Genomic DNA, 27,181 nt, shown 5'->3' on the forward strand with positions numbered 1-27,181 from the left:
AGGGTTTCTAAATCCAGATTCAACATTCCCCACTAGACTTCCTTCTCCAAGTCAGCGCAAGGCCATTGCATGGTCTCCTGCGTGGTGGCCCACCGGGTGGCAGGGCCCGGGGAGGACCAGGCCGCAGCAACCCGGAAAGCTGCAGAGGCTCAGACACCAGCAACGAGCGAACACCGATTGGAGGTTGACAACTCCCCACGCGATCGACGTTCGCGGCTCCTATGCCATTTTCAGAGGCTGCAGAAGCGCATCCTTCGCACTCTCAAGCTCACTTTGCGCTCTTCCCGCGTTCGGGAGAGGAGAGAGCATGCGCGAGACGTGACCGCGCCCCCGCCGCCGGACTGCCTCAGGCCGGCGGAGGGGGCGGGGCCGCGCAAGTGCGCTCGCGCAAGGAGACACGTAGGCGGAAGTGGCGCGCGCGGCGCCGGGGATGCGAGCACCTTGCGAGGAGGCGGCGACCGCTGTGGAAAGTGCGGCAGTAGGCGGAGAGGAGAAGCAGGAGGTGATGGCGACGGACTTGGGGAGGGGGAGCGTTCCGTCTGCCTGGCGCCACTCGGGCTGGGGTCACCCTTTCAGGTGACATACCGACTCTGGAGTAGATGTGTGACCCCCGGCCCTTCGCCGTGTTTGGGACCCAGACACCCCTTCTCCCCAGATAATCTGGACATAGTTTATCTTCATCAATAACGGGCGTGAGGGGTCGGGATGGAAGGCATCGGTGACTTATTTTTTAAAGAACGAAAACCTACTGGCTGGGTTTCTAGGGAGGACTATGTCCCCCTCCTCGCCCCCTTTCCGCCCTGTGGCTGGCTAGAACTCCCTGAAGTCCCCGTCTGTGGACTCTGAGGTCACTTCCAGGAGGGCCTTTTAGGATTATAATAAGGGGCCTCCGGAGGACTGTCTGTCGCCTGCGTTCCCAGGACTGCATCTTAGTTGAGAGCTACTTCCGGGTTCTCTGTTAGATAGGGTTCAGGTTACTCTGCTGAACATTTAATTTGTAGTGCAAGGTGATTGTTCTTGCCAGGTTATTAAGCTTAGGTGATAAATTTCCACTGGAAGTTATGCAGATTCTCCAGTCTTTGGAGCTTAATTTTCTCCCCCACCTATTTTTTTTTTTTCCAAGAAATACTGAAAGAAGGTGGAATGCTTTGGTGTGCTCACGGAGGGTGTTGGGTATATGCGCTTCTTCTATGGTAGGACCTCGGATGTTGAGAATTGGTTTTTGGAGTAACGCTTTCCTAAGTGAATTGGAATAGTTTGGAACTTGGAAGAGAGAGATGCAGCAGCATTTTGAAAATAATTTACATAACTGTTTGTACTTAATTTGTACTTAATTTCTTAATATAGATCAACTCCTAAATTTAGATTTATCCCTTGAAAAAAAATAGAGTAACCATCAAGAAGGAGCGCACTGTTTCTTGAACTTTGTGTAATGAAGTGTGTACAAAGAAATGAGACCGACTCTTGTTTTTCACTGTTTTATAATCATGACCCATAGGTCACAATATTTAGAGTTCACTTAATTTATATATAGTGGCAGAGTTATTTTATTTGTAACATTGAGTGTGACAAAATAGAATCAAGTTTGTTCTGGTTATTTACGTTGTGATGACATGATTTCCTCATATTCTACCCTTTTGTAGTGGGAGACTTTTCTTCTGAAGATTGGAAAAAACTAGATTAAGACATTAACTGAAATAATTTTAACTTAAGTAGGTCATTGTAAATCAGTGTTACCACCAGTTATTTATAATTTTTAAATATCAATATGCTTTCGAAATTGCTGCCTTTTTATTCCTCTTTAGCAGTTATTTTGTACCCCCAAGTAACATTAAATATCTGTGTTGACTTTAGGAAGAGGCCTCATCCAGTGATTCACATCTGTGAGTTTTTTGTTCTTAGTTCAAGGGGTTACTGTGAATTTCTAAAGCAAAGCAAAATGTTGCTCATTTAATTTGAAAATAGTTTTTATGCTTGATTTTAGTTTTCCTGCACCAAAAGGACATTGGCCTAGTTTCTTTAGTTGTTGATTAATATCTATCGTTAGTGAAATGGAAGGCATGTGGCAAGCATTAAGGATCACGGTTACCAGGTATCAGAGTTCTCAGCATCTTCATCTGTCACGTGAACTGACCAGTGATGTTCTGATTAATGAAAGTGCATTCTGAATGCAAGGCCTTGTAGGGCAGATTTTCTGGTGCTGGTACCTCAAGTAAGCAAAGGAAGTGAATTTATTTCCATGTTCATTTCAGATGCTTTGTGGGAAATTTCAGTGGAGATGTCAATATTTTGGCACAGATATCCAAGAAGTGACAGTGCTGAAGGGATTTAACTCTACATGTCTGGCACAGATCTGCGACTCCTAAGATTGCCAATAGGTGTGTTAAAAGCAGCAAATTGTCGGAAAGGAGCAGGATACTACTGACTGAATGGTGCTTACTAAAGTGCAATAGAGTCCTTCATTTCATATCTTAAACTTCTGCTATGTGCGAAAATATTATAAAGATGGTCTTGTCTCTTCTCTTAAAGATGTCGTAAATTTGTGAGAGAAGCAGACCCAAAAACAAAAAGTTAGGCCATTATGATCTAGGCATTTATAAAAATCTTTATAAAGTGCTATGAGAGTCCAAGAATCAACAGCTTATAATTTGTAGGACTTTAATCAGAAGTGAAGCATAATGAGCATTCATGTTAAGTGTGAAAGAGGGATCAGAAAGGGAAGAAGAGATTATATAAGCAGGCTAATCTAGTAATCTAGGCAAGAGAAAACAGCTGCTAATGGTAGGGTCAGAAACAGATTCTTGGTACATTTAAGGACGTAGAGTCAACAGGAATGTTGGCAAAATGTAGAATGTGAGGAAAATAAAAGAGTCTAATAAGTTCCAGATGTTTTGCATAATACCAGTAAGTGACATTGGGACTATAGGAAGAGCAGATTTGTTTGGAGGAACATAATGAGTTCAGCCCTGGACACTTTTAAAATAAGTTGCCAGTGGAACTCATGAGTAGAAATGCTTTCAAAGAAGCATTTGGAAATGGAGATCTGGATCCCAGAAGAGAAGTCTGGGTTGGAAATCCGGATTCATATTTCCAGCTGCATATCAAAAGGGTGATGAATCTGTGTCAGCAGACCATATCACACTAGCAATAGTTCTGAAAAATTGAATGGCATCCAACATTTGTGGTCTGTCTTACTATATTCTAGGCACTTTTACATTTATTTCATTTAATCCTGACAAAAATTCTACCATAGGCACATTTTTTTTTACCCCCCTTTTAAAGATGTACAACCTAAAGTTCAGAAGGGTTAAGTAACTTCCACAAGGCTTTTCAGCTATCAGTATCAAAACTGGGTCTTGAACTCAGATCTGTCAAAATCCAAACCCTGAGGAAAGGCTTCTCATTATGGTAGCTGTAATTTTATTGGATCATTACAGTATGCCAGCCATTTTGCTAAGTTACAACACCTGCAGCAGAAGTGGGGGTGGGGGATAAATTTTTGATACTAATAAAAGTAAGAAAGAGGTCTTCTAGAAGTTTTATTTATTCTCTCTGTGTGTAAATACATAAACACTTGCACATTTCCCCCAACCTCTCTGTTTTCTATACGATTTTTAGTTTTGCTCACAAAGTTTGCCAGCACCAGAGTACATTTGAAAAATCATGTTTGGATAGACAGCATATGATTGCAGGGTGGAGTTTTGAGGACGTCCAGGGGAAGGGACAGTTTATTTGGTTCATCAGAGTATTTGTGCAGAGTATGTGTGCATATGTGCAGAGTATGCCAGGTACCAAGGATGCAGAGACAAGTAAGATTTGAGTCTTGCCTTTCCAGTGCTCTTCCCCCCAGCTCAGGGATTCAGGGAGGGTATCACAGAGGAAGAAACAATAAGCTTATTTCAAATCCTGAAAGAAGACATTGGGCTGAAAGAACATCAGGAACGTAAGGCAAGGGTATTTGAAAGTTCATGGTATTTTTCAGGAATGTATTTTCAGGAATGTATTAATAGTTCATTGTGGGCAGTTTAGGGCTTGACTGAAGGGGGTGGAGGGAGGAGACTTATTTGAATGGGACTCTGTATCCATGCCTACACACATGGAAAGTAGTTACTCAGGTTTTTGTTTCTTCTCCGTTCAAGATCATGTAAAGCATGGTTTATAAGGAAAGTCAAATCTGAAGGGTATCCTGCAAGATGACTTAAAAAGTCTTAACTCAGAGATGTCTGATTGAAACAGTGTGGGAAGGAAAAGCAATATATAAAGAAGAAGAAACAGGTAAAAGAAAAGAAATAGAGTAAAACTTGTTAAAATTATGCTTTTTCTATTTAGAAATTAGGCACATGCCCTGTAAAATAAATGTTCTTTGATGCCTGAGTTAGTTACAAGTTGTATTCAGAACCTTGATCCCAGTTTAAATTACTGCAGATAGCTTGCTTAATCTCTGTAAACAGCAAAGGAGAAGTGATGGTGAAGAAGTGATTCTAATTCTTGCCATTTTAAACCATCATGACAGTTTCTTTTAAAAAGATTTCTAGATCTGTCAGAATTATCCTTATATATCCTCTTTCCTCAGCTATTCTAAATTTTGGTTCCCATTGGGATTGTAACAGATAGTAGGTCTTTTCTAGGAAGATAATTTTTTTTCATCCTCAGGTTGTTCTTTGTCATAATTCTTCACTCTGTCTTCAGCCTCCACATGGAACTCATTCTTTGGTATATATAAATCCAAAGTGAAATGGACAGTCATCTATGGGACCCTCATGTTGTTGTTGTTGTTGTTGTTGTTTTTTTTTCCACAGACTAACAAAAAATGATGTTTTCTAGCCCTTTATAATTCCAGAGGCTTCTTTATTTCTTATTTATAAAACAGCTGTATTGAGGTATAATTGTTACACACACAAAAAAATTTGCATGTTTAACATACACAATTTAATGAGTTTGGACACATGTAGGTATACCTGTGATACCATCACCATAACGATCAAGGTAATACACATTTGTCACCTCCATAAGCTTCCATGTTTTCCCCTTTGTGTGTATGTGTGGTTAAGAATGTTTACCATGGTATCTGCCCTCTTAACAGATTTTTAAGTGCATACCACTGTGTTTTTAACTGTAGACACTATGTCATATAGTAGGTCTCTAGAAATTACTCATCTTATAGAACTATAATTTGATATTCATTGAACAACAACTCCCCAAAGACTTTTTAAATTAAAATTATTGTCTCGAAAGGAAGAAAACTTTTACTTTTAACCTAAGAAATGCTGTTGCTAAAGCATATTTTTCTTTCTGTTGTCTGATAAATCTAGCTTTTCTAAATAACTTAAGTTCTTTGAGTTTATTTTAAAACATCATTAACAAATACATTTTACAGTTGACTTAGTATTTAAAGGAGCATCAGCTCATTTCTGCAAAGACTGACACTAATGTTGAAGATGTCACTCATATACTATCATGGATAGATAATTACAAATGATATCCTTAATACATACAAAAACCATAATAAAAGCACATTTACTTCTTTGATGAAGTAAACTCCAAGTTAGCTTTTGATTTTTGCTGTGGAAATGAAAATGGCATATATTTAGTGATGTATTGGTCTTTATCAGAGAAGATAAATAGGAGAGTAGACATTGTTTTTGGTTGCTTGGAAGCTTGTATAGAGGAATTAATATATTAATATCCAGAAAGAATGAGATTTACCTATATAATTCTTAAAGGGTGATGTGAAATATTTGGAGCATAATATCTTATGATCCAAATGTTTTTGCTTTAATTGCTTATTTCCTTCTTTAGGACTTACCTCAGCAAGCAAAAGAAACACTGAACAAAGGAGAGGAAACGAATAAAGATAATTTTAGAAGCACTGAATGCAGCAAAACAAGAACAATGGATCTCAAGTTCAACAACTCCAGGAAATATATTTCTATCACTGTCCCTCCCAAAACACAGACAATGTCACCACACATCAAGTCAATAGATGACATTGTAGTACTTGGCATAAATCTCAGCAGATTTAACAAACTTACTCAGTTTTTCATATGTGTTGCTGGAGTTTTTGTATTTTACCTAATTTATGGATATTTACAGGTAAAAAACAGTTACTTATTTACAAGATGCTATTTATAACAGTTGAGGTCAATGTGGTCATTACTAATAGTTTTGTCCAAGATTGTTTTCCTTTTTTTTTTTTTTTAAAGATTTTATTTATTTGTCAGAGAGAGAGAGCAAGAGTGAGCACAGGCAGATAGAATGGCAGGCAGAGGCAGAGGGAGAAGCAGGCTCCCTGCTGAGCAAGGAGCCCGATGTGGGACTCGATCCCAGGACCCTGGGATCATGACCTGAGCCGAAGGCAGCCGCTTAACCAACTGAGCCACCCAGGCGTCCCAAGATTGTTTTCTTTATAGGATACAACTTTATTCACATTTTTGAGTTTTTTAGTATAGAGAAAGTTAGTCTGCTCCTTGTAGCAGGGATCAAAATTTCACAGTTAAATATTTCAGATGGGGGGAAGGGAGCAGAGACAAACTTAAAAAGACTAAAATTATGAAAAAATTTGAAATACGTTAACAAAATGTAGGTGATGATTGCGATGAGAGTGATTCAAGTATTCAGTGGTATTTTGGAACATAATTCTCCAATAAAATTGAATGATAGTGCAAAAGCCATAAATTAGTCTGTTGTTGATTCTTGGAGCTCAATAATAAAAGGTAATTTTTGCAAAGCTATATTTATACTTATATTTATACTATATTTATATAAAAGGATGCTTTATACTTTTTCCAGGAGTTTCTTTTTAATCCTGTACTATCTGAATTTTTTTTATGAAGTACCTGTTGTGTTCTCATTCTTTTTGCCTTCCTCTTCAAATCTAATTTTGTCAGAACCTTATTTTTCTGTGATTTTTGTTGGTGCAAAACATTTCTGACATTGCTACAAATTGTCTTCTGTTTGTATTATGTTATGGGATAGTTGTATACCTTTGACTAGCAGCAAATTCCTGACCTTCAGGGACATGGGCTGGGTGGGTGAAGAGCCAGGCTAGTGTAAACAGAATGTTTGGGGACTACCTTTCTTAATGGTCCGTTCATTAGTATTTTCAGCCATTAACAACTTTGCTTTTTTAGATAGCTTTCTAATGTAAGAAAACTTTTTATAATTCAAGAAATGGAAATAGACGTGTTTTGTTGAAGCAGTTAATATTTCTGGTATTGTTTAGTATTAATCAGTTAGAATGATCTTAAAAATTATTGTACTTTTTTCCATTGTCCTATAGAGATGAAATATAAAAGGAAGTATAAATAAAGAAAATGGTAGAATTGACTATTCCTTAGATTGTAAAAATTCTATAAGGAGTATTAGTGTAAAACAAAACCTTGAATTAAAAATCTTAATATTTATAAAAACTAATTTCCCCACTGGTGGGTGATACAAAAATTCAGATATCACAATGAAGAACAATGAGAAATAGTAAATTTTATCAAACACAGGTTTTAATTTTTTGTTGAGAAACATTTTTTTTTTAAATGCCATTGTTAAATAATTTGGGAGCAGAGTTAGCCATTGCCAAAAGGAATATGAATTAGAAATTTACAAATTTTAATAATCTTTTTCTGTTTGATAAATTGTTGGATTTTAATTTATAACAATGCAAAGCTTTTAAAGTTAAATAAACATTGCTTTTACTTTGTGAAAACTAACACTGCTACTAACTCTTACATATAATAGCATATTAAAATAGTTTAAAGAAAATGTCGATTAAGCCAAGTATTGGAATACCTCTTACTGACTTGTTAATGGGTTATTAATAATTAATGTAAATGTTACTTCATAATATAACATTATGTTTGACAAAGTAGCCATTTCCTTTACATGTAGAAAATTTTATGTAATCTGTGGCACAAATATTCCAAAAAATCACATTATTAGTTTGAACTGATTAAATTCCTATAGAAAAACAAGCCTGAGATAATAGACTTCTAATGAAATATATTTGTTATACAGTAATTGAGTCTTTGAACCAACTATCTTTCTCACTGTTGGGGCAATTCTTAATTTTGGCAATCTTTTTGTTGTTGTTGTTTGTTGTTAAAGAAAAGCCTGGGATAACATTTCTTCATAGTTATCCCTCCCTCCCTTTGCTTTTCTCATCTGAATATCTAACATCAGTTCTTCGGAATGGCCTCCTGAACTTCTCTGATTTTTTTCCTCTGAGAAGCCTTGAGATTTGGGTGTATTTTTGCTTTTTATTTTTTGTTGTTGGGGGTGAGCTTTGGGTTCTTTTTAAAATGTTTTGTTTATAGGAATTTATTGTGAGGAAATTGATCTGTCCCAGAATTTAACAGTACTCATGTATCTTTTGACAGGAATTAATATTTTCAATGGAGGGTTTTAAGTCCTATGGCTGGTACCTTACTTTAGTACAGTTTGCATTTTACTCCATATTTGGCCTAATAGAACTTCAGCTTATTCAGGACAAAAGGAGAAGGTATGTGGTTTGTTTTTATTTTTTTGACAGTTCATTAGTAGTAGTTAAATTCTTTGTTTTGTTTGGAAATATGGAGTATTTTATACATGAAACATATGCATTTGCAGTTAAGACATATCTAATACCCAATAATTTTTATCAGTATAATCAACTTACAAAAAATATTAAATATAATTCAGTTGTACAGTGAAGAAAGTGGTCTCTCTTTTAGTGTAATGTTATCAGAAAAATGTGGTTTAGGATCAAATTACGATAAATATATCTTCTTGAAACAACGTTTTCAGATGTACATACGTGTTTTTATAAATTTAACTGAAATGGGTGTAATTACTGAAAGATTTACAGTGCTAAGAAAGATGAAAGTGGTGAAATGAATGATCAATGCCACTTTTATAGTGGTTTTTAAAATGCTTGATTAATATTTTGTGGGATATATTCTGTTTAACATTGTGTTCTTTATAGTGTGCAGTCACTGAGACTGCATCTTTAGACATCAGAGAAGCACACCTTTTCATCAGAGCCAAAGGAGTTTGTTGACATAACATTTTGCATTAACCATCTAGATTTGAGAAATATCTTGAAATACTTTTAATGGTACACAGAACAATATGCAATAAAAACCTGATTATGAACAGGAGGAGGTTAGGAAGTTGAATGTACCTTCTTAGTAAATGTCAGTGTGGTTATCCTGTCATACCAGGCTCTAAGATGTGAATATTTCATGTAGACACTGAGCAGTTTAAATGCAGCAAGGAACTATAATACTGATAGCCTGTCTTCAATGATAGAAATGTTTAGTCTTTCAGTAAAAATAAAAAAATACTCACAGCTACTATTTTTCTTACAAAAATGTTTTTGGTATCCGTCTGGAAGGTAACTATAAAATTTTAAATATTTAAGTCTGTCATAACAGTATTCCTTCATAGTTCTAATTTTGCCTCTCAATCTCTCTTTATTGCCAATAAATTATTTTAGCAGTGATAGTAAAAAAAAATGTTTGAATCTGAGGTTAGTGTCTATATTATTTTCATGCTCTGAAGCTGCGGTACTCGGCCATATAGGTGATAGAATAATTAAATATCTGTCAAGACTAATGTATAAGAAAGCATGAAGATTCATTACCAATTGCAAACTGCTGGACGTCTGTTTCCAAAGTAAAAGAATCTAATGCTATCTTTATAAAATGGAAAGCGACACAAAGATATATCTCCTTTAAAAAGGATACACCTTGGGGCGCCTGGGTGGCTCAGTGGGTTAAAGCCTCTGCTTTCTGCTCAGGTCATGATCCCAGGGTCCTGGGGTCGAACCCTGCACCTGGCTCTCTGCTCAGCGGGGAGCCTGCTTCCTCCTCTCTCTCTGCCTGCTTCTCTGCCTACTTGTGATCTCTGTCTGTCAAATAAATAAATAAAATCTTTAAAAAAAAAAAAAAAAGATACACCTCTGGGGTGCCTTGGTGGCTAAGTCAGTTAAGCGTCCGACTCTTAATCTCTGCTCAGGTCTTGATCTCAGGGCCCTGAGTTCAAACCCCACATTGGGTTCCACGCTGGGCATAGAGCCTACTTTACAAAAAAAAAAAAAAAATACACCTCCCTCTCATCTACCCAAATGAAATAGGGAATGAGTCTCCAGCCATGTTTATCCCAACCCTTAAACCAAATAACCATAACATTTTTTTTTTTACTATAACATTTTTAAAGATAAAATAATTTGTGTTGATTTAAACATAAATGAAGGAGAATAGAAGAATTTATAGACATATAATAAATATAATTATGAATTGAAACTTTTTCATTTCCACGGCACATTAAAAAATATTTTTAGAAAAAGCCCTTAAAGGTATGTTACAATGAAAATATGCTAAATGACATATTTCTGAATTTAAGTGGCCCTGCTCTTTAGACCTTTAAGTAGCCAAACTCTGCTTAGTTTTCTTTTTTTCTTTCTTTTTTCCTGTGTTTATATGAATACTATATACTTGAAAGAGTAAAGGATTGGAAGTCAGAAAACATATATTTGAGTCTTGGCATGGCCTCTAATTAACTCTCTTTAGACCTCGAGGGAGTTGCTTAAATTCGCTGACATTTGAGGATCAAATGTGGTAATGTGCAGGGAGCGCATTGTAAGCCTTAACACCCTAAATACATGACCTGTTATTTTTCACCAAAGTTACCTTGTAACTTTATTATTACTTTGCATGAGGTTTTAATAAAGGAGATCTGTCAAATTGGTTGCGAAGGGGCTGTTGAAAGTCACAGTCCACCCCCCTGCCTAAAGAAGTAAGAAATTGGGATATTAAATAAAACAGCCATGTGGCACTCAAGAGGAAGATGATGAATCTAATGTCCTGGTCTCACCAGTGGATGAACACACCGCGAGGAGGACTGGGGTTTTCATGCGTCTGCACAGCAGGTTGCTGTCAGAGTTTTGACTCTCTGAATATAGGCCTCCTGAATTTTAGGTCCCTTTTCTTTCTACCTGTGGTTGTTACTTCTGTAATCACCATTCCTTGTGATTTTTTCTGACTTGAGGCAGAAAAAAAAATTTATTTTCTGGCCACTGTGTGCAATTTATGTCTGAGGAGATTGGACCACTGTGACTTCTATCATTATTGGAGGAGCAGTGCTGTCCTTCCCTGATGATACCTCACTGAAGATTAAGCCCCACAGATGGCGTAGAAATCCTTGTTTGGGTAACACTGATGCATATGTGCATGCCAGGTTATTTCTGCATGGACTTTAAATGTTGACTAGTGTATTAGTAGTTAAGTAGGAAAGGCCTCGAAATTGAAATATAAGTGGAAAAGATACATTTTAATTGAATTTTTCAGTAAATTATTTTGCCTTATATCTAGCCAAATAAAAAATAAGGAGGAATTTTGTTGTCTTGATTTAAATGTGAACACAAATCCCAAAGTGGAAGCTACTTCCAAGTATGCAGTGTAATCTGATTATGTGAATAGTACTTCATGTATTAGTCACACCAGTGTACAAGATTATTTTAGACCATTAAATATCTAGTCAAAGTGAGCATATGCTCGCAATAATAGTGCAAAATTCTGAAGATGCCAAATTAAAAACCCCTTTAGGAAATTCAAATAGAACCCAAAGTAGTGATTTGGGATCATGAGTAGAGAATCAGGTTCTCCATCATGAAGTTGATTATTGTAACATCTTGTGGAATACAGAGTTAAAGTTGACATCGTGGTAATAAAAACTGTTTAGAGTTTTAAGCTGCCACTCCAGAATATCTGGAGATATTCTGCTTGGGTTATTTTAGCAGAAGGGCTGAATGTATTTTTCCTAATGCTAGATGGGAACACTAGGAAACAGAACAACAATTTAGAGGTTGAAAATTAGTTAACGTGCCCTTTACTGTTATGGGGGCCCATATTGTTTAAAACTCAACTCTTTTTTCCTAAATTTAGTCAAGATAGTTTTTATATATATGGTAGAACGGCTGTTAAAAAAAAAAAAAACTTCTTACCAACATTTTTTTTTATGCCATCTGGAAGAATCTATGTAACTCTGATACACGATTTTTTCACACAATTGAAAGTTCTCACTTGTGATTGATTAAATAAGGGTAAATTGTTGTTACCAACATTCTTTTATATAAGTGTGATAACTTTTAAAATAGTGCTATTTCACCAATATTGCTAGAAATATTCAACAGAAATTAGGCATTTACACATTGTAAACACATTATCTTACAGTAGTATGAATTGGGTCCCAAAATGAAGATTTTAAACATTGTCTTTTACAGAATACCAGGAAAAACCTACATGATAATAGCTTTTCTAACTGTGGGTACTATGGGGTTATCAAATACTTCCTTGGGCTACCTGAATTATCCTACCCAAGTCATCTTCAAGTGCTGCAAATTGATTCCTGTTATGCTAGGAGGAGTTTTTATACAAGGTATAGTAATGATATGTTTTCATACTGTTTGAAACTAATAGGATATGTTATGGCATCTAGCATTAGGAAAAACATTAAACTCTAGTTAATATTTTCAATAAACATTCTCAATACTAGAACAATTCTGAGTGACATCTTATAAAAATAAGGTATTATAAAAACACTGATATTTTTGTGATATCTCCTAGTATTAGAAATCAGTAATTCGGACTCAAGAAACATAAAAATGGTATTTTATTATTTTTTTTCTTTTAATCTGGAATCTATCACATTTCCAGAAATACTGTGTTCATGTATTGAAGGCATAGCTCAGAAATACCTGGAAAACTCCCTTTTTCAGTTCTTTCATTCTTCTGCTCCTCAGGGCTCCTCCTTCTCCCTCCATTATACACATGGGCAATTCTCACTATGAAGTAAGCTTAACCTGAGCAGAACTGGTAAAAAGTTTGCTGGCTTATTGGCTTCCTAGATCCCCAACTAAGTTACAAGCTATGTGGAAAAAGGAGTAAAGACGAAATTGTAATAGCAAGTGGAACTAGTTTTTGTTATTCGTGTCCTGTCATGAGAAATACTTAGATTGGTAATCAAGGGCTCCTGTATCACTGAAGTTCTTATACAGCCCAACTTCATTTTTTACATTTGATGCCTTTCCACAGAGGCCCTCTGTAATGAAAGTATGTCTGTTGGCTACTTCATATATAATTTTAGGGTAAATGTTCATGCAGGAAAAAGTATTGACACCAATTCCCATTAAAAACCACATGCATGTATAATATTTCCTTAGCGATCCTTGTGAAAAAGTTATAGTACATGATTTTATTGAAATGTGGATATACTATAACAGGTTAATTCTCACCAACCTAGAAGTTACCTGATTATGGTAGTTGTAAACTTAAACAGTTATATAACCTGAATAATTGCTCTGGTTACTTTGCAAATGTATAAACTATAAGAAAATTAATACCTTCTATTATATATGAAGTAAAGGAGGCACTTGTGTCCACAAACTCTAAGTATTCTATTTACTCACTATCATAACATGTAAAGTAGGATCTCCTCTCTGACTTACAAGGACATGTTGGTGCTCATTGGTCATTAATTCTCAGAAGCCCTTCTTCTGTGACTGTCTCAGGCGTTGATCTAAGCATTCTTCATACATTTTTGACTTTGGATATAAAGAGCAGATCCTGCTCAACTTGGTTAGACACATAGTCTAAAACTGAGCCAAGTGGGCATGTGCGTAATGAGCTTGGCTTTCATTCATTTTACACAGGGAAGCGTTACAACATTGCAGATGTGTCTGCTGCAGTATGTATGAGTCTTGGCCTGATCTGGTTCACCCTAGCTGACAGCACAATTGCACCTAATTTCAACCTGACAGGTAAGGAAATTATTTGTGCTCCTGGATTTTGCAGGTATTTTGGCTTAAGAGTAAGAACTTTCGCAATTTCATAAGAATTTCAAATGATGGTGTGACATCTGTGATTTTCATATCTAACATAAAGCTTTCAGTCTTTCCATATAAGATACAGTAAAAATATTATGGTCCTAGAAATGTAAGAGTTATTTATAGTGCTCTTGTATTTTGACCTGACAGGAGGATGTTTGGCCAGTCAAAATCTTCTGCGACTGGGTGCGTGGTAGAGAAATTTCTCATGGGCGGAGTTGGAAGTTTACACATGAGTTATAGACAAATCACATCAGTAACTTTTTATTCTCTTTTTTTAAAATTGAAATTGTACATTTATTTGTCATTGTTTTAGCTGAAAAGGGAAAGTTATGCTATATGTTAATACTGCACTGTGTGCTCTAAGTGTGGTTAGAACCTTAAAGTGCCTGAACTTTCCACCATGAAGTTACCTTACAGTGTGCCAGGTAGACCTTTGTAAATAAAATTTAGATTCTTCACAGGCAGAATAGGTATTATAGTATATTTAGAACTAGATAAGCATAAATGTGTTATAATATTGTTTTTATTCTAAAGACCTTGAAGAGAAATTATTCTGTATACAATATTATCATACTTACACTACTGAGTTTTATTCATAAGCTTATTATCATCCCGTCTACTAGCCTGACAGAAACAGTATTTAAAATACTTAGGTGTTGGAAGGGGCCTCTTTGGGCAAGAGGAGGAGTAGGTATGGATGAAGATGGTGGCACCCAAGGCAGCAAACTGCATCATGGAGGTCTCCTGTAACCAGGCAGAAAGCAGCAAGAAGCCCATTGCTGAAGACATGACAATGACGTCCAGAGATTACTACTTTGATTCCTGTGCTCACTTCAGCCTTCAGGAAGAAATGTTGAAAGATGAGGTGCACAGCCTCACATACCAAAACTCCAATTCAGAACTGGCAGCTCTTTAAGGACAAGGTGGTGTTGAAGGTGGGCTCAGGCATAGGGATCCTCTGTGTTTGCTCCCAAGGCTAGCACCCATAAGGTCATTGGGAACAAGGGTTCCAGTATCTCTGACCATGAGGTGAAGATTGTCAAAGCCAAGTTGGACCACATGATGACCACCATCAAGAGGAAGGCAGAGGAAGCACTTTGGTGGAGAAGGTGGACATCATTATCAGAGAGTGGATGAGCTATTGCCTCTTCTATGGATCAGTGCTCAGTGTGGTGCCCAGATAAGTGACAGGCACCTGGTGGCCTAATGTTCCCATACCAAGCCACTCTATACATAACAGCCATTGAAGACAGGCAGTACAAAGATGACAAGAACCACTGGTGGGAGAATGTATATGGCTCTGACATGTCTTGTATTAAAGATGTGTCCTTCAAGGAGCCCTTGGTAGATGTGGTGCACTCCATGCAGCTGGTCACCAAGGCCTACCTCGTAAAGGAGTGGGCTTCTACACTATCAAGATAGAAGACCTGACTCTCACCTCTCCAGAGCTTCTGCCTGCAAGTGAAGTGGAATGACCTGTGGCTTACTTCAACATCGAGTCCCTTGCTGCTGCAAGAGGGCAGGCTTCACCAGTCCCAAGTCCTTGTACGTATGGTGGAGCAGTGTTCTACATGGAAGACTACCTGACAGTGAAGACTGGTGAGGAGAGCTGTGGCACCACTGGCCTGCGGCCCAGTGCCAAGAATAATCATGACCTGGACTTCACCATTGACATGGACTTCATGGGCAAGCTCTGTGAGCTTTCCCCTAACTGTTGGTGGCACCCGGTTTCTCCCATCCCAACCAGGCCAGGCCTGCATGGGCCCAGGGCTACAGCCTTCTAAGGCAGTTTTGGGCTTTCCCTTCCTCCCTTCCATCTCAGGGAGTTTTAGGGGTCTGGGCTGGGAAGGTCACATCGTGACTGTTTTTCATAACTTATGCTTTTATATGGTTGCAGTTAGACCAGTAGATCCTCAGCAGGGGGAAAAAAAATAAAAAGGTGTTCAGAGAAACCCTGAAAAATGGGAAAAAAATTCTAATTATTCATGAGAAGGAAAGTATTACATAAAGAAGAAAATCATTTATATCAGCTTTGTTGTTCTTTCCAAGAATCAAAATTTGGCTATGAGTCAAGCTTCTTTATTAACTTTGTTAACCAGGCTAGGTTAATGGATTTAAATGTAACCAGTACAGCCTCTTGGAGCAACCCTTTTGACAACCAGAAGATTCTGGTGGAACCTATTACATCTCTTTCAGTTTTGATTGTTCGGAGTACAAGTGATTACTACTTTGATGAGTTTTACTCTGGAAAGCTTATAGTGATAGATGTGTCTGACATGGCTTAGATTTTTCAGGAACACTTCATGTCAGCAACACAAAGAGGAAGACTGTATATGAAAACTGAGGTAATTGACTCTTTTTTATGAAAAAGCAGTTTTAGAGAAGGCACAAAATTTGCAGTCAGAGACATGGCTTCCAGTTCTGTTCAGGTCACTTAAAATTATAACCATGGGTAGATTGTCAGACCCCTTTATGCTTCCCTTTTAAAACAGAGCTAATGATGATAGCTTGCCTCATACAAGGCCAGTGGGAGGGTTGACTGAGGTGATGAAATAATGGGTAGGAAATTGTATACACTTGCTGCACATGGGGGACAATGATGGAATGAGGTAGTGACAGTAGTCCTGCAACTTCTCATGGTGATGTAGTGCCAACCCATTCTGACTCCCCAGGAAATATTTGGTAAGAGAATTGGAACTTGATAATATTTCATCATTAGGAATAACTGATGAGCACTTATCACAGCCACTAGTCTGACAATATATTATCTAAAGGAGATTGGATTAACTATTAAGATGGTTACTTAAGGTAGACATAAATAAAACTTTGAATGTATAAAGTGAATATATCTGAATTTACTTATTCAGATAAATGTCTGCCTTTAAATATTCCCCTCAGGGTGCAATTCAGGTATTTTCACACCATTGTCATTGCTCAGAACATTTTTGGAATGTCTTCGAATAGCCTGTTAGGAGCTAGGATATTGTATTCAGGGTCTTCAACAGCAGCTTGTCTTTTTGTTTCGACAAATTTGGTATTTGAAATAAGGAAAAGAGCATTCAAAATCAACTTTGGTGGATAAAAATGTATGATTTGATAATAAATGCCACAAAGTGAGATGATCAAAAGGCAAATTGAAGAATAAGTATGAAGACTTGAAAGTTCTCAATTAAGTGCACACACATATATTTTTCTGCTCCCTGTAATTGCTTATACATTGTTAAAAAATAATGCAAAAGGGAAAACTTCCTTAAATCCCATCAGACTCCCTGAGGTAACCAACGCTGCCTTTTGTTTTTTCTGTAAAGCACCATGGCTGGTGACCAGGGTCCCACACACTGGCTGTTAAGAGCCTGCTTCTCAGGTAGACCTGCTCATTTGCATGAGTGTTGATTTCCAGCTTTGTTTATGCTGGTTGTACCTATTCCAATAACTATGTAATAATATTACTTAAAGTGTTCAAAAACAATTTGAAGAGAGACAGAATAGTTTTTGTTAAGTTAATTGAAACAGTTTGGTTGACTTGTCAATAAAATCACTAGGAAACAACTGTAAAAAAAAAATCATACAAGTGTAAAAGAATTCTTTCACTTTCACCCAACTGTTTGAGAAGTTCCTGCATTTCCCTGTGCTTTTTAACAAAAACAACTAGGAAAGCATTAACAGTGTGTGTTGCAAGTGTGGTTTATACAGAGGAGAACGTGCAGAATTTTAGTTAGGACCTGTACTTGGAGAAAAGACCTTGGCAACTGTGTGCATGTTTTTGAGTTCTAAATGAAATGATTTTAATAAAGTAGGTAACACTTTTTATGATTTCCCTCCTCGTCTGATATTTTCAATTAACCGACTAACTACTAGTTCTGGTAGTGCTCCCAAGAATTTCTTCTGTAGTTGTTTAATATAGTATTCCTTTCAAACATTCCATCCTATTTAAAAGCAGAACTATTATTTGATCTAATAGGGAAACAAAATAAGCCTAAAGGTAGTTTATTAGTGTCGGTTACTTGTGTTTTTAACATCATCATATCTGTGCCCATTACAGCTGTTGTGGATAAAAATCATCACCTTCTACTGAAACAGGGTGATTTAAGATCTGCTTTTGTTTTTTTAACCCAATTAAATCTCTGATAAATCTTGATCGTTGTTCGCCTATTTAAATATAAATAAAGAGGTTGTGTTTCTCTTATGCTTTCTTAAAGGTGTGATCCTTATTTCCCTGGCACTGTGCGCAGATGCTGTCATCGGAAATGTTCAAGAGAAAGCTATGAAACTGCATAATGCTTCTAATTCAGAAATGGTAAGTACCCCAGCGTTTTTTCTTCACAGCAGATAGAAGCAAAAGTGGTGATGTGCTTAACCTGATGAAATAGTTATGGTATTAAGGGCTTGTATGGCATTTTAAAACTAGTTTGTCATCATCATTTTCGTAAAAGTAATACATTCAAACATCATGAAAAGTAAAAAGTAAAGGTACCACTACCCCTGCTAAGAGCTTATTGTATAATATTTGATAATTTTTTTCATTTGTAGGATATTTTTTTACATATTAAAAATTTGCTTTCTTCAGTACTTTTCTCTCTTTGTATTTGGTATTGTTTTCCATTTCGAAGTTTGTAATTTTGATGTGGTTTACCTTTTTCTTCATGGGTTCTGACTACCTATTATGATTGAAAAGGGCTTTCCCAACTTTGAAGATTTAAGGATTTTACCCATGTTGTCTACTCCTGTTATGATTGCCTTTTTAATTAAACTTTTGTTTGTTTGTTTTTGTTCTTTTGTTTTAAAGAGAGAGAGAGAGAGATGAGGGGGTGGCATATGGAGAAAGGGAGAGAGAATTTTAAGCAGGCTCCACTCCCAGCTCAGCACCTGACATGGGACTCAGTGTTGTAATCTGAGACTGACCTCACCAAAATCAAGAATCGGACGTTTAACCAACTGAGCCACCCAAGGCTTCCCTAAATAAATCTTTGATCCAACCAGAACTTTAAAAAACTTTCTTCTTTATCTATCTACTTGCCCCAGTATCATTTATTGAAAAATCCACTTTTCCAGCAAAAGTGCCTTCTTTATCATATAATATTCTAATGTAGGATTCAGAGTAGTATTCTTTTGAATTTACTTCTGCACCAAAACCATATGATGACAGCAGCTTTATCATACATTTACCATCTGCTAGGACTAGCCAGGAGTATTCCTTTTGTTTTTTAGAATATTACTACCATTAGTTATTCTTGGGTGTTCAGATCCCCCAAATAAACTAGAAAACCCCATTGTTTGTTGTTTTTTTTTTTTTTTTTTTTTTTTTTTTTGTTTTTTTTTTTTTGTTTTTTTTTTTTTATTTGACAGAGAGATCACAAGCAGGCAGAGAGGCAGGCAGAGAGAGAGGAGGAAGCAGGCTCCCCGAGAGAGCAGAGAGCCCGATGCGGGGCTCGATCCCAGGACTCCGAGATCATGACCTGAGCCGAAGGCAGCGGCTTAACGCACTGAGCCACCCAGGCGCCCCGAAAACCCCATTGTTAATTGTGATTAGTATGGCATTGAACTGTAAGTTAAGTTACGGAGAATTGCATCTATACACTTGAGTCTTTTTCAGTTCAAGAATAAGATATGATTGGGGTGCCTGGGTGGCTCAGTGGGTTAAGCTTCTGCCTTTGGCTTAGGTAATGATCTCAGGGTCCTGGGATTGACTCCACATCAGGCTCTCTACTAGTAGGGAGCCTGCTTCCCCCTTCTCCTCTCTCTCTCTCTGCCTGCCTCTCTGCCTACTTGTGATCTCTGTCAAATAAATAATAAAATCTTAAAAAAAAAAAATAAGGTATGACTTTGCTTTTATTCAAGTGGCTTTTTTTAAATGTCCCTTAGATTCTTATTAAACTTTTTTCATATAAATCCGACATATTTCTTATTGAAGTTATTGTTAGGGGGTTCATCTTTTTGCTGTTGTTACTGCAAATAATGCCCTTTCTTTCCTTACATCTACTACCTGGTTGGTGTTTGGATATAGGAAAGTTATCATGTGTATGTGTACATTAATTTCACAGCCAACCCCTTGCTAGACAGAGAGCATACCACATGAAGGGTATATAGGAATGGTCTTTCCTGTTATTTTGTTTTGTCAGCAGAATGGGCATCTTTAAGGAGTCTTTAATCTCGGTCAGAAGTTTTCTTGAAATTCATCACCACCCTTCCTAGATAAGGTAAAGATCAGAGAATGAAGGAAGTATAAGTAGGTAGAAAGTTGCTATAATACAGTGGTTAAGTGCTTAGAGTCTGGGCTAGGATTGCTTCATTTGTATCCTAGCTTTACAAGTTCTCTTATTGGGGGAAAATGATTTACTATCTCTAAGTTTTAGTTTCTTTTATCTGCAGACTGAGGATTGATCATTTAAGAGTGTCTAACTCATAGGCTGTCTGTGAGAATCAGGTGAAATAATTCATGTAGAGCGTGTTTAGCACATTATTATTAGCATTATTAATACCTGACTCACCACAGGTGTGCAAGTATGAGGACGATGCCCCTGCTGATTGTGCATAAGAGGAGTTTAAGGAGCTGGGTTAGAAAGATTGTAGGAAAACTGAGAAATCAAGCAATAGATATGCCCCTGCTTAGTTTCATTATCTGTTAATATCTTTAGAAACTTAATGTTTGGGTTTTCTGATGTTTAATAAGTAGCTTTGAAGGTTTTTTTTTGTTTTATGTGTGTTTTTGGAACCCCAAAATTCAGATGTGGTTTGAATTCCGTAAGCAAGCCAGGCAAATAAATGAATATTATATAACTATATTCATGGAAGGATCAGTACTGCTATGTTACAATGTACGTAAAATAAACTGTAAACTTTTATAAACAGGCTCAGTCATTATCTCCAGAAAGCTAAGCCATATCGAAACAAGGATGTCATTTAAAAATGGTTTGTTCTTCAGATTTAATTGAGTAGATTAATTGAACCATATATTGTGACTCCTTCATTTCTGCCTTTGGTTTGATAACATTTTCTTTTTCACTTTATTTTTTTATCTACCATAGGTTTTGTATTCGTATTCAATCGGTTTTGTGTACATTTTATTGGGATTGACATGCACTAGTGGATTAGGCCCTGCAGTAACATTTTGTTCAAAGGTAAACACTAATCACATTTTTAAAAATAAACATCTTCCATTAAATAGTTCCCTCTGTATTTCTTGTTCAAAAAGATTATTTTTTATGTAATTTGATAACTCCTTTAATATAATATATGCAGATCAGAAATTATTTCAGAAATGAAATGACTTGTATTTAAACTTACTGTATCCTTTCTTTACCCTGTAAGTTAATTTTTAAGCGATTCATAATGTAAAAGTTGGGGATTTTTAATTTCATCATTGTTTTCCATTAAATCAGAACTAAAGAATCTTTGCTTGACTGAATTGTTGAATGGCTTATTATTGTTCAGGAAGTTGATTAAAATCTGTAGTTTTATTTCATTTGTAATACCTCAGGGTTTGTTTTGCAGTTTCCTAACAGGCTTTTTTATATGTTGCAGAATCCAATTCAGACTTATGGTTATGCTTTCCTTTTTTCCCTCACTGGGTATTTTGGAATCTCCTTTGTTCTGGCTCTGATTAAAATTTTCGGTGCACTTCTTGCTGTAACAGGTAGGAATGATACATCTGCTGAGATTGTGAAATAAGCATTTAAATTTTCTCTGATACTGCTTTTCAAAAGATACAGGCAGCATCTGCTCTACATTAGAAAGAAAATTGTAAAAAAAAAAAAAAGAAAGAAAATTGTTATATTTTCATCAATTTATTTTTTGGCTTATGGTATTTTAAAATTCTAAAGACAGTGATGTTTCCTCATAATTTTTTATTTGAAGGGTTAATTTTAAAATCAAATATATACATTTATCTAAATAGTAACTTTTAAATACATTAAAAGGACCTTTTATTAAAAAGTATGATGGGCTGAATATCCTCAGAGAAAAAAACGTGCTTTTGTCTGCACTTTTAATTTACTACTGAAAACTCCCATTTTGGTGCACTTAAAGTATGGCAGGTATATTTTAAACAAAGTTTTTTGGATGGACCTTTCATTTGTACACTTTCTAGGGAATTAATCAGATTATCCTTTCTAGTCCCTAATAGTTATCATGCAGCTGCTTCATGCAGGAACTTTGGCACTTTAGGGGAATGGGAGTTGTACGGTTTTGCTTTCGAGGAGTCAGGAAAACAGATGAGGGACTACAGGTAAGGCCCCATGAGGAAGACAGAGGACTCCATGTGCTAACCTTGTAGCATTTGCCCAGTGAATGGTCCAGATAACAAATGCTGTCAGCCTCTTCCATATGGAGAGAGCCCTGAGTGAAGCCCAGGATTGGGAACAGTGTGGCATTGTCATGAAGGGCGCTAGATTGAGATGTCAGTGATGTTTAACGACACGTCACTTGGAGAATAACTCTCTCCTCTTCTCTGGGCTTCATTTCTCTCTTGTGAAGAGACTGGGTTGGACTTGACCATTTCTATCAGAGATACATAGGATTTACATTATAATGCATACATGCATTAGTCATTTACCTGATTTTAATATTTCATAGTTTTAGGGGAATACTTATTCTAATACTATAGCATAAATTAAGCAAAGGAATAAATACCTCTATCTCTATAAAAGTTTATTTGCTTCATAACGTTTGTCTTTACTTACTCACATAGGATTCCCCTTTTTACTTATTTTATGACTCTCCTTTTTAAAGTTTACATTGCTAACGGTAGACAGAGGGCATGTAATTGTAGATCAGGCCATATCCACAATCTGTCAAGTCATCTCATGCTACCAAGAAAGGTTGCAAATTCATATACTTAGCTTGGGTTCCAGTTTTGCTCATAAGATAACTGTTCAGAAAGGGTTTGATGTCAGTCGATATGCATTGATTAAACCCTGTGATTGGTATAAAAAATGTGAGATGCCGCCCTTATCTTGAAGGTGCAGGCAGGTTTATTTCTGTCTCATGTAGAAGATACTCAGCTGTAATAATAGCGGCTGCATGCATATCTGTTATTATGTACCAGGAGCCATTGTACATGCAGTATTCGTTTTGATCTCGCAATAATCCCATATGTTATTGTTCCATTTTACAAAGGGTCGACTGAGGCACAGGGAGGTGAAGTGACTTGCCCAGTGGTCAACCAGCTAGTAGGTTGCAGAATCAGGATTCCAAGCGAGGCAGTCTGGCTCCATCCTGTGCTCTTAACCCACATGTTATCCTCCCTCCTGACCTGGTGTGGTGGCATCACACTCATTAGGAAACCAGGCTTCTTCTGTCTTCTCTGCCATCTTCATCCTCTTTCCAGGCAGCAGGATGGGAGAAGATGGACACACCTTTCTCTTTATGGAATTTTCCTAGAAAGCACACTTCCTAGAAATAGCACAGACTATTTTTTTGCTATTTCTTTGACCCAGACCTTGTCACATGACAACACCTAACTGCAGAAAAGGCGGAAGGTATGCCCATAATAGGGAGTCCATTTTACTAACACAGAAGGAAAAACAGATTTGGGGAATTAGGCTCTGACACATTTCCGAAACCGATTCTTCATTTGGAGTTCATTTCTTTATGCCTTAGATAGTAAGTGCCAGGAGCTGTAGAATCCAGAGATATAGGATGACAAAGACAAGAAACTAAGTAAAGCTCAGCATCTAGAGGAGGATAGCAACTCATAATGCAAAGTGGGGCAGAAGGCATGATGGAGACATATTGCCAAGGTCCTATCTCTACAGGGGTGAGACAGGGAGGAGGGTTTCAAACCTGGTGGCAGACTTCAAGGTCATACTTAAAAGGTAAAAGTTAATACAGATGTGTAAAGAGGACCATAAAGATTATTCATGGTGTTACCATGATTATGACCATGATTAAGATATTAGTGTGTGCTTCAGTTTACTACTTTTAAAGACTAGCCCCTGCTCTACCTAATCATACATTCCTTGGGAAAGCCTATCTTTCCTACCAGACTGAGTGTTTTTAAGGGATGACCTTCCTCCCTAGTGTCATGGCCTTTATCAAGTACTTACTACAGTTGTTCTTAACATTTAACCGTATGATTTAATGTCTATACCCTTCTTAGACTGTAAACACCATAGCAGCAGCAACAGTGACTTTCTGTTTGGTTTTTGCTTTCCATCGTTTTCTTGGCATGTCGCATAGATCTGGTACAAAGTAGGGTCTGTAAATATTTCTGAAAGTAATTTCCAAAATATTACCAAGATGGTAGGCACATTCTAAACCAACCTTTTTTTCTTCCTACAGTGACAACAGGAAGAAAAGCCATGACCATTGTACTTTCATTTATGTTTTTTGCTAAACCATTCACATTTCAGTAAGTACTTTTTAATTCAACAAGTTTCTCTACTTGTAGATACCTGGTTTCATATTTCCTCCTAAGCAGCCTTAATTTCTTTAAAAAAAAAAAAATGTGTTTCATCTAGAGCCCTAGTTTATTGATGTGTCTTCTGCTATTTCAGAAATTTAATTATTTTGAAGAAATCATATTGTACGCTTAAATTGCCTAACCAGAGTCCCAATGCGATTGTGACCCCATTTCCAATATAAATGAATGTGAGTGATGTCTTGAGATTAAAGGATTCCACTTTGCCCTGATACATACACACATACATATGAAACCATATATATATACGCATAGTTTTTAAAGTTGTTATTTGTCATCCTCTCCCATAAAGGATTTGAGGTAGAGAATTATGCTGTAAGTTTATTTAGTTTATGGCTTCCTATAAAACATTGACTATTTTCTCAATTGTCTAGTATGCGTTTGAAATCATATCATTTAAATTTGTGCAGCTTAGTAATTGAGAAGATTCAAACCTAGAAATTATCATTGTGTAAGCTTAAAGATAACCACAAAATAAATTTCAGTCTGTATTGTTTTCTATAAATTAGTTTCTCTTTCCCTATATGCTAGGTATACATTACAGCAATCTATGTCAGTTCCCCTACTTTCTCAGCATGTGCAACTTTTTATCTCTTATGTGCTACCCAACTGGGATAAACCACTGGGCTGCCATCGCAGATTGACATACTAGGTACTTTAAGTATACTCTTAGACTATTGATTAGGACGTGGACTTGAACTTGCTGTTATCTTCAAAGTTCAGGTGATCTACATTTAGGATTTTGTAAAGTCTCTCTGTAGATACTTAACATAAATGAGATGGAATTCTATCTAATCTGATCTAAAAATACCATTTTTTATTTTAATGCCATCGTAGGCCTCCGATAGCAAAATTTTATTTTATTGCAGAATTATTGTGAACTTATCACCAAGTTCTGTGGTTAACAATAAATTGTTACCTTGATACTAATATTTTTTCCTTCTTTCTCTTCTTAGGTACGTGTGGTCTGGTTTGTTAGTTGTCCTTGGTATATTTCTCAATGTTTACAGCAAAAATATGGATAAAATAAGACTGCCATCACTATATGATCTGATAAACAAAACAGTGGAAATGAGGAAGTCAAGGACGTTGGCACAAACTGTATAGGCAGTAATTCATCCTACTTAAAATAGAATTCTAAGGGAACAATCATCAAATAATTAATTTTCCAAAGGGATTATTATAAAAACCAAAGGATCTGAAGGTGTGCTCTCCGTTTGTGGATGGGTCAGCTATGAAGTCAGCCTCTTTCACAGAGCACTTGTTTAACTGTTTGACTTCTGAAGCAGTCAAGAGAGCTGCATCTGCCACACCTTAGAATAAAATGTCAGTGTGAAGGACTAATTCTTAGCATTCTGTTGAGAATTTCACTGGAAATGGACCATGTTGCAAAACTAATTGGATATCATTATGACATTTCAAAGAAATTGATATAGTAATATCAATTTAGATTGTTTGGTCTTCATTCATTTTGGTGGTATTATTTAAATGATTCTCTGTTATAAGAGTGAACAGATGATTTAAAGTCTAGAAAGAATAACTTCATTATAAATAAAAATTATTCTGTGATTTTTTAAAATAAATATCTTGTTAGAATTTTGTTATGAAGAGGGAAGTGAAGGCTTTCCCTTTTGTTATGAAGAGGGAAGTAAAGGCTTTTTGGTAGTAAGGCTTTATGTGAATTTCAAACCTTATGCTTTTCTCTGATCATTTAAAAGTATTCTTTAGAGAAAACATGATTTAAGTTTTCTGTGGAATATAGACCGTCTAACAAAAGGAATCATCACCCTGCATCCTGTAAGTATGTATCACAAGAAAAACTTGTTACTATCCATCAAAGAAGTGCTAAAAGATTTAATGATTTGGATTTTTTAATTAAAGAAAAAATAATTCATGTCTTAAATTATAATTAAATAATAAAATTATCATAGTTTTTCTCATAAAACTGAAATTTTAATTTGACAGCTTGAAGATTAAATAGGGTAAATGTAAGAAACACAAGTAGATTTTAGCAAATTTGTGTAATAGGTAGTCTGCAGTTTTGAGTCAAAACTCATAAAGCTTTTGGCCCTTAATGTTTTAGCAGTGAGGTTTGGAATTGCTTCCAGTGTATTAAAAAAAATCATCTCAATCTTCATTTTCAGTATAAGTGATTCTGGTTTTAAAACAGCTTAGTTTCTGCCTTCTTAGTGATATCACTTACATTTTGTGAGTATGATATACTTGGAATATTTAATCTCATTTTTAAAATTCCATTATATTCCGATGGTGACTTTACTAGTAGGTGAATACGTGGGTACAACAGAGCCTATAATAATTTAAAGATTTAGCATAAGGAATTCTGACTGATTTTCGTTTGTCATATATTAAAATACTGTGAGGGTATTTTTCCCCAAGTGGTGATTATATTTATGTTTCCATATTTTGAAATGAAAGAAATATTAGTTGGTACTTTATTATGCCTTCTTAAACTCTTAAAATGGTAAGGATTTGTGCTTTAAAAACGATTTTCCAGGTTTGTTTGTTTTTTTTAAGATTTATTTTTTTATTTGATAGAAATCACAAGGAGGCAGAGAGGCAGGCAGAGAGGGAGGAGGAAGCAGGCTCCCCGCCGAGCAGAGAGCCAGATGCGGGGCTCGATCCCAGGACCCTGGGATCATGACCTGAGCCAAAGGCAGAGGCTTTAACCCACTGAGCCACCCAAGCGCCCCTTTCCAGGTTCTTGATAAAAGATTATGATGTTAACTTTTCAAAGCATCCTTTTATGCCCACACTTTTTTTTTTTAACCTTTTACTATTAAGAATTCTTCCTCCTACCCCCCACTTTCAAGCAGTTTAACACTGCTCAGAAATTGGTTTGCCAGCCTAACCGTTTATACTCCCATTTGCTTTTTTTTTTTTTTTAA

The 27,181-nt window shown here is 36.3% G+C and overlaps 1 protein-coding gene and 1 pseudogene across 4 annotated transcripts; both read left to right on the forward strand.

Moving 5' to 3' along the window:
* Positions 1–385: 385 nt before the first annotated feature.
* SLC35B3 (solute carrier family 35 member B3) lies at positions 386–27,181 on the forward strand. 4 transcript variants are annotated; one of them, XM_047733780.1, is made up of 13 exons: positions 389–502; positions 2,253–2,378; positions 4,140–4,275; positions 5,800–6,093; positions 8,370–8,491; positions 12,254–12,408; positions 13,682–13,789; positions 18,058–18,155; positions 20,884–20,976; positions 21,380–21,491; positions 24,137–24,206; positions 25,232–26,790; positions 26,994–27,181. In XM_047733780.1, the coding sequence occupies exons 4-12, from the start codon at positions 5,893–5,895 to the stop codon at positions 25,380–25,382; spliced, it is 1,110 nt and encodes a 369-aa protein (XP_047589736.1). In that variant the 5' UTR covers positions 389–502; positions 2,253–2,378; positions 4,140–4,275; positions 5,800–5,892; the 3' UTR covers positions 25,383–26,790; positions 26,994–27,181. The 4 variants fall into 4 exon arrangements, with proteins under 4 accessions (XP_047589737.1, XP_047589736.1, XP_047589738.1 ...); XM_047733781.1 differs by lacking the exon at positions 2,253–2,378 and having other exon boundaries at positions 386–502; XM_047733782.1 differs by lacking the exon at positions 4,140–4,275.
* LOC125102486 (protein arginine N-methyltransferase 1-like) lies at positions 13,809–15,797 on the forward strand (annotated as a pseudogene).

Source organism: Lutra lutra, chromosome 6 (genome assembly GCF_902655055.1).
Source record: "Lutra lutra chromosome 6, mLutLut1.2, whole genome shotgun sequence".
In the NCBI taxonomy this organism is placed as follows: domain Eukaryota; kingdom Metazoa; phylum Chordata; class Mammalia; order Carnivora; family Mustelidae; genus Lutra; species Lutra lutra.

What these genes read in the sequence shown, in the direction of transcription:
- SLC35B3 (XM_047733779.1), top strand. Translation starts at nt 431, where the DNA reads ATGCGAGCACCTTGCGAGGAGGCGGCGACCGCTGTGGAAAGTGCGGCA. An exon ending in TGCACTTCTTGCTGTAACAG is followed by an intron (nt 21,492 to 24,136) that starts GTAGGAATGATA and finishes TTCTTCCTACAG; the next exon opens with TGACAACAGGAAGAAAAGCC. An exon ending in GCTAAACCATTCACATTTCA is followed by an intron (nt 24,207 to 25,231) that starts GTAAGTACTTTT and finishes TTCTCTTCTTAG; the next exon opens with GTACGTGTGGTCTGGTTTGT.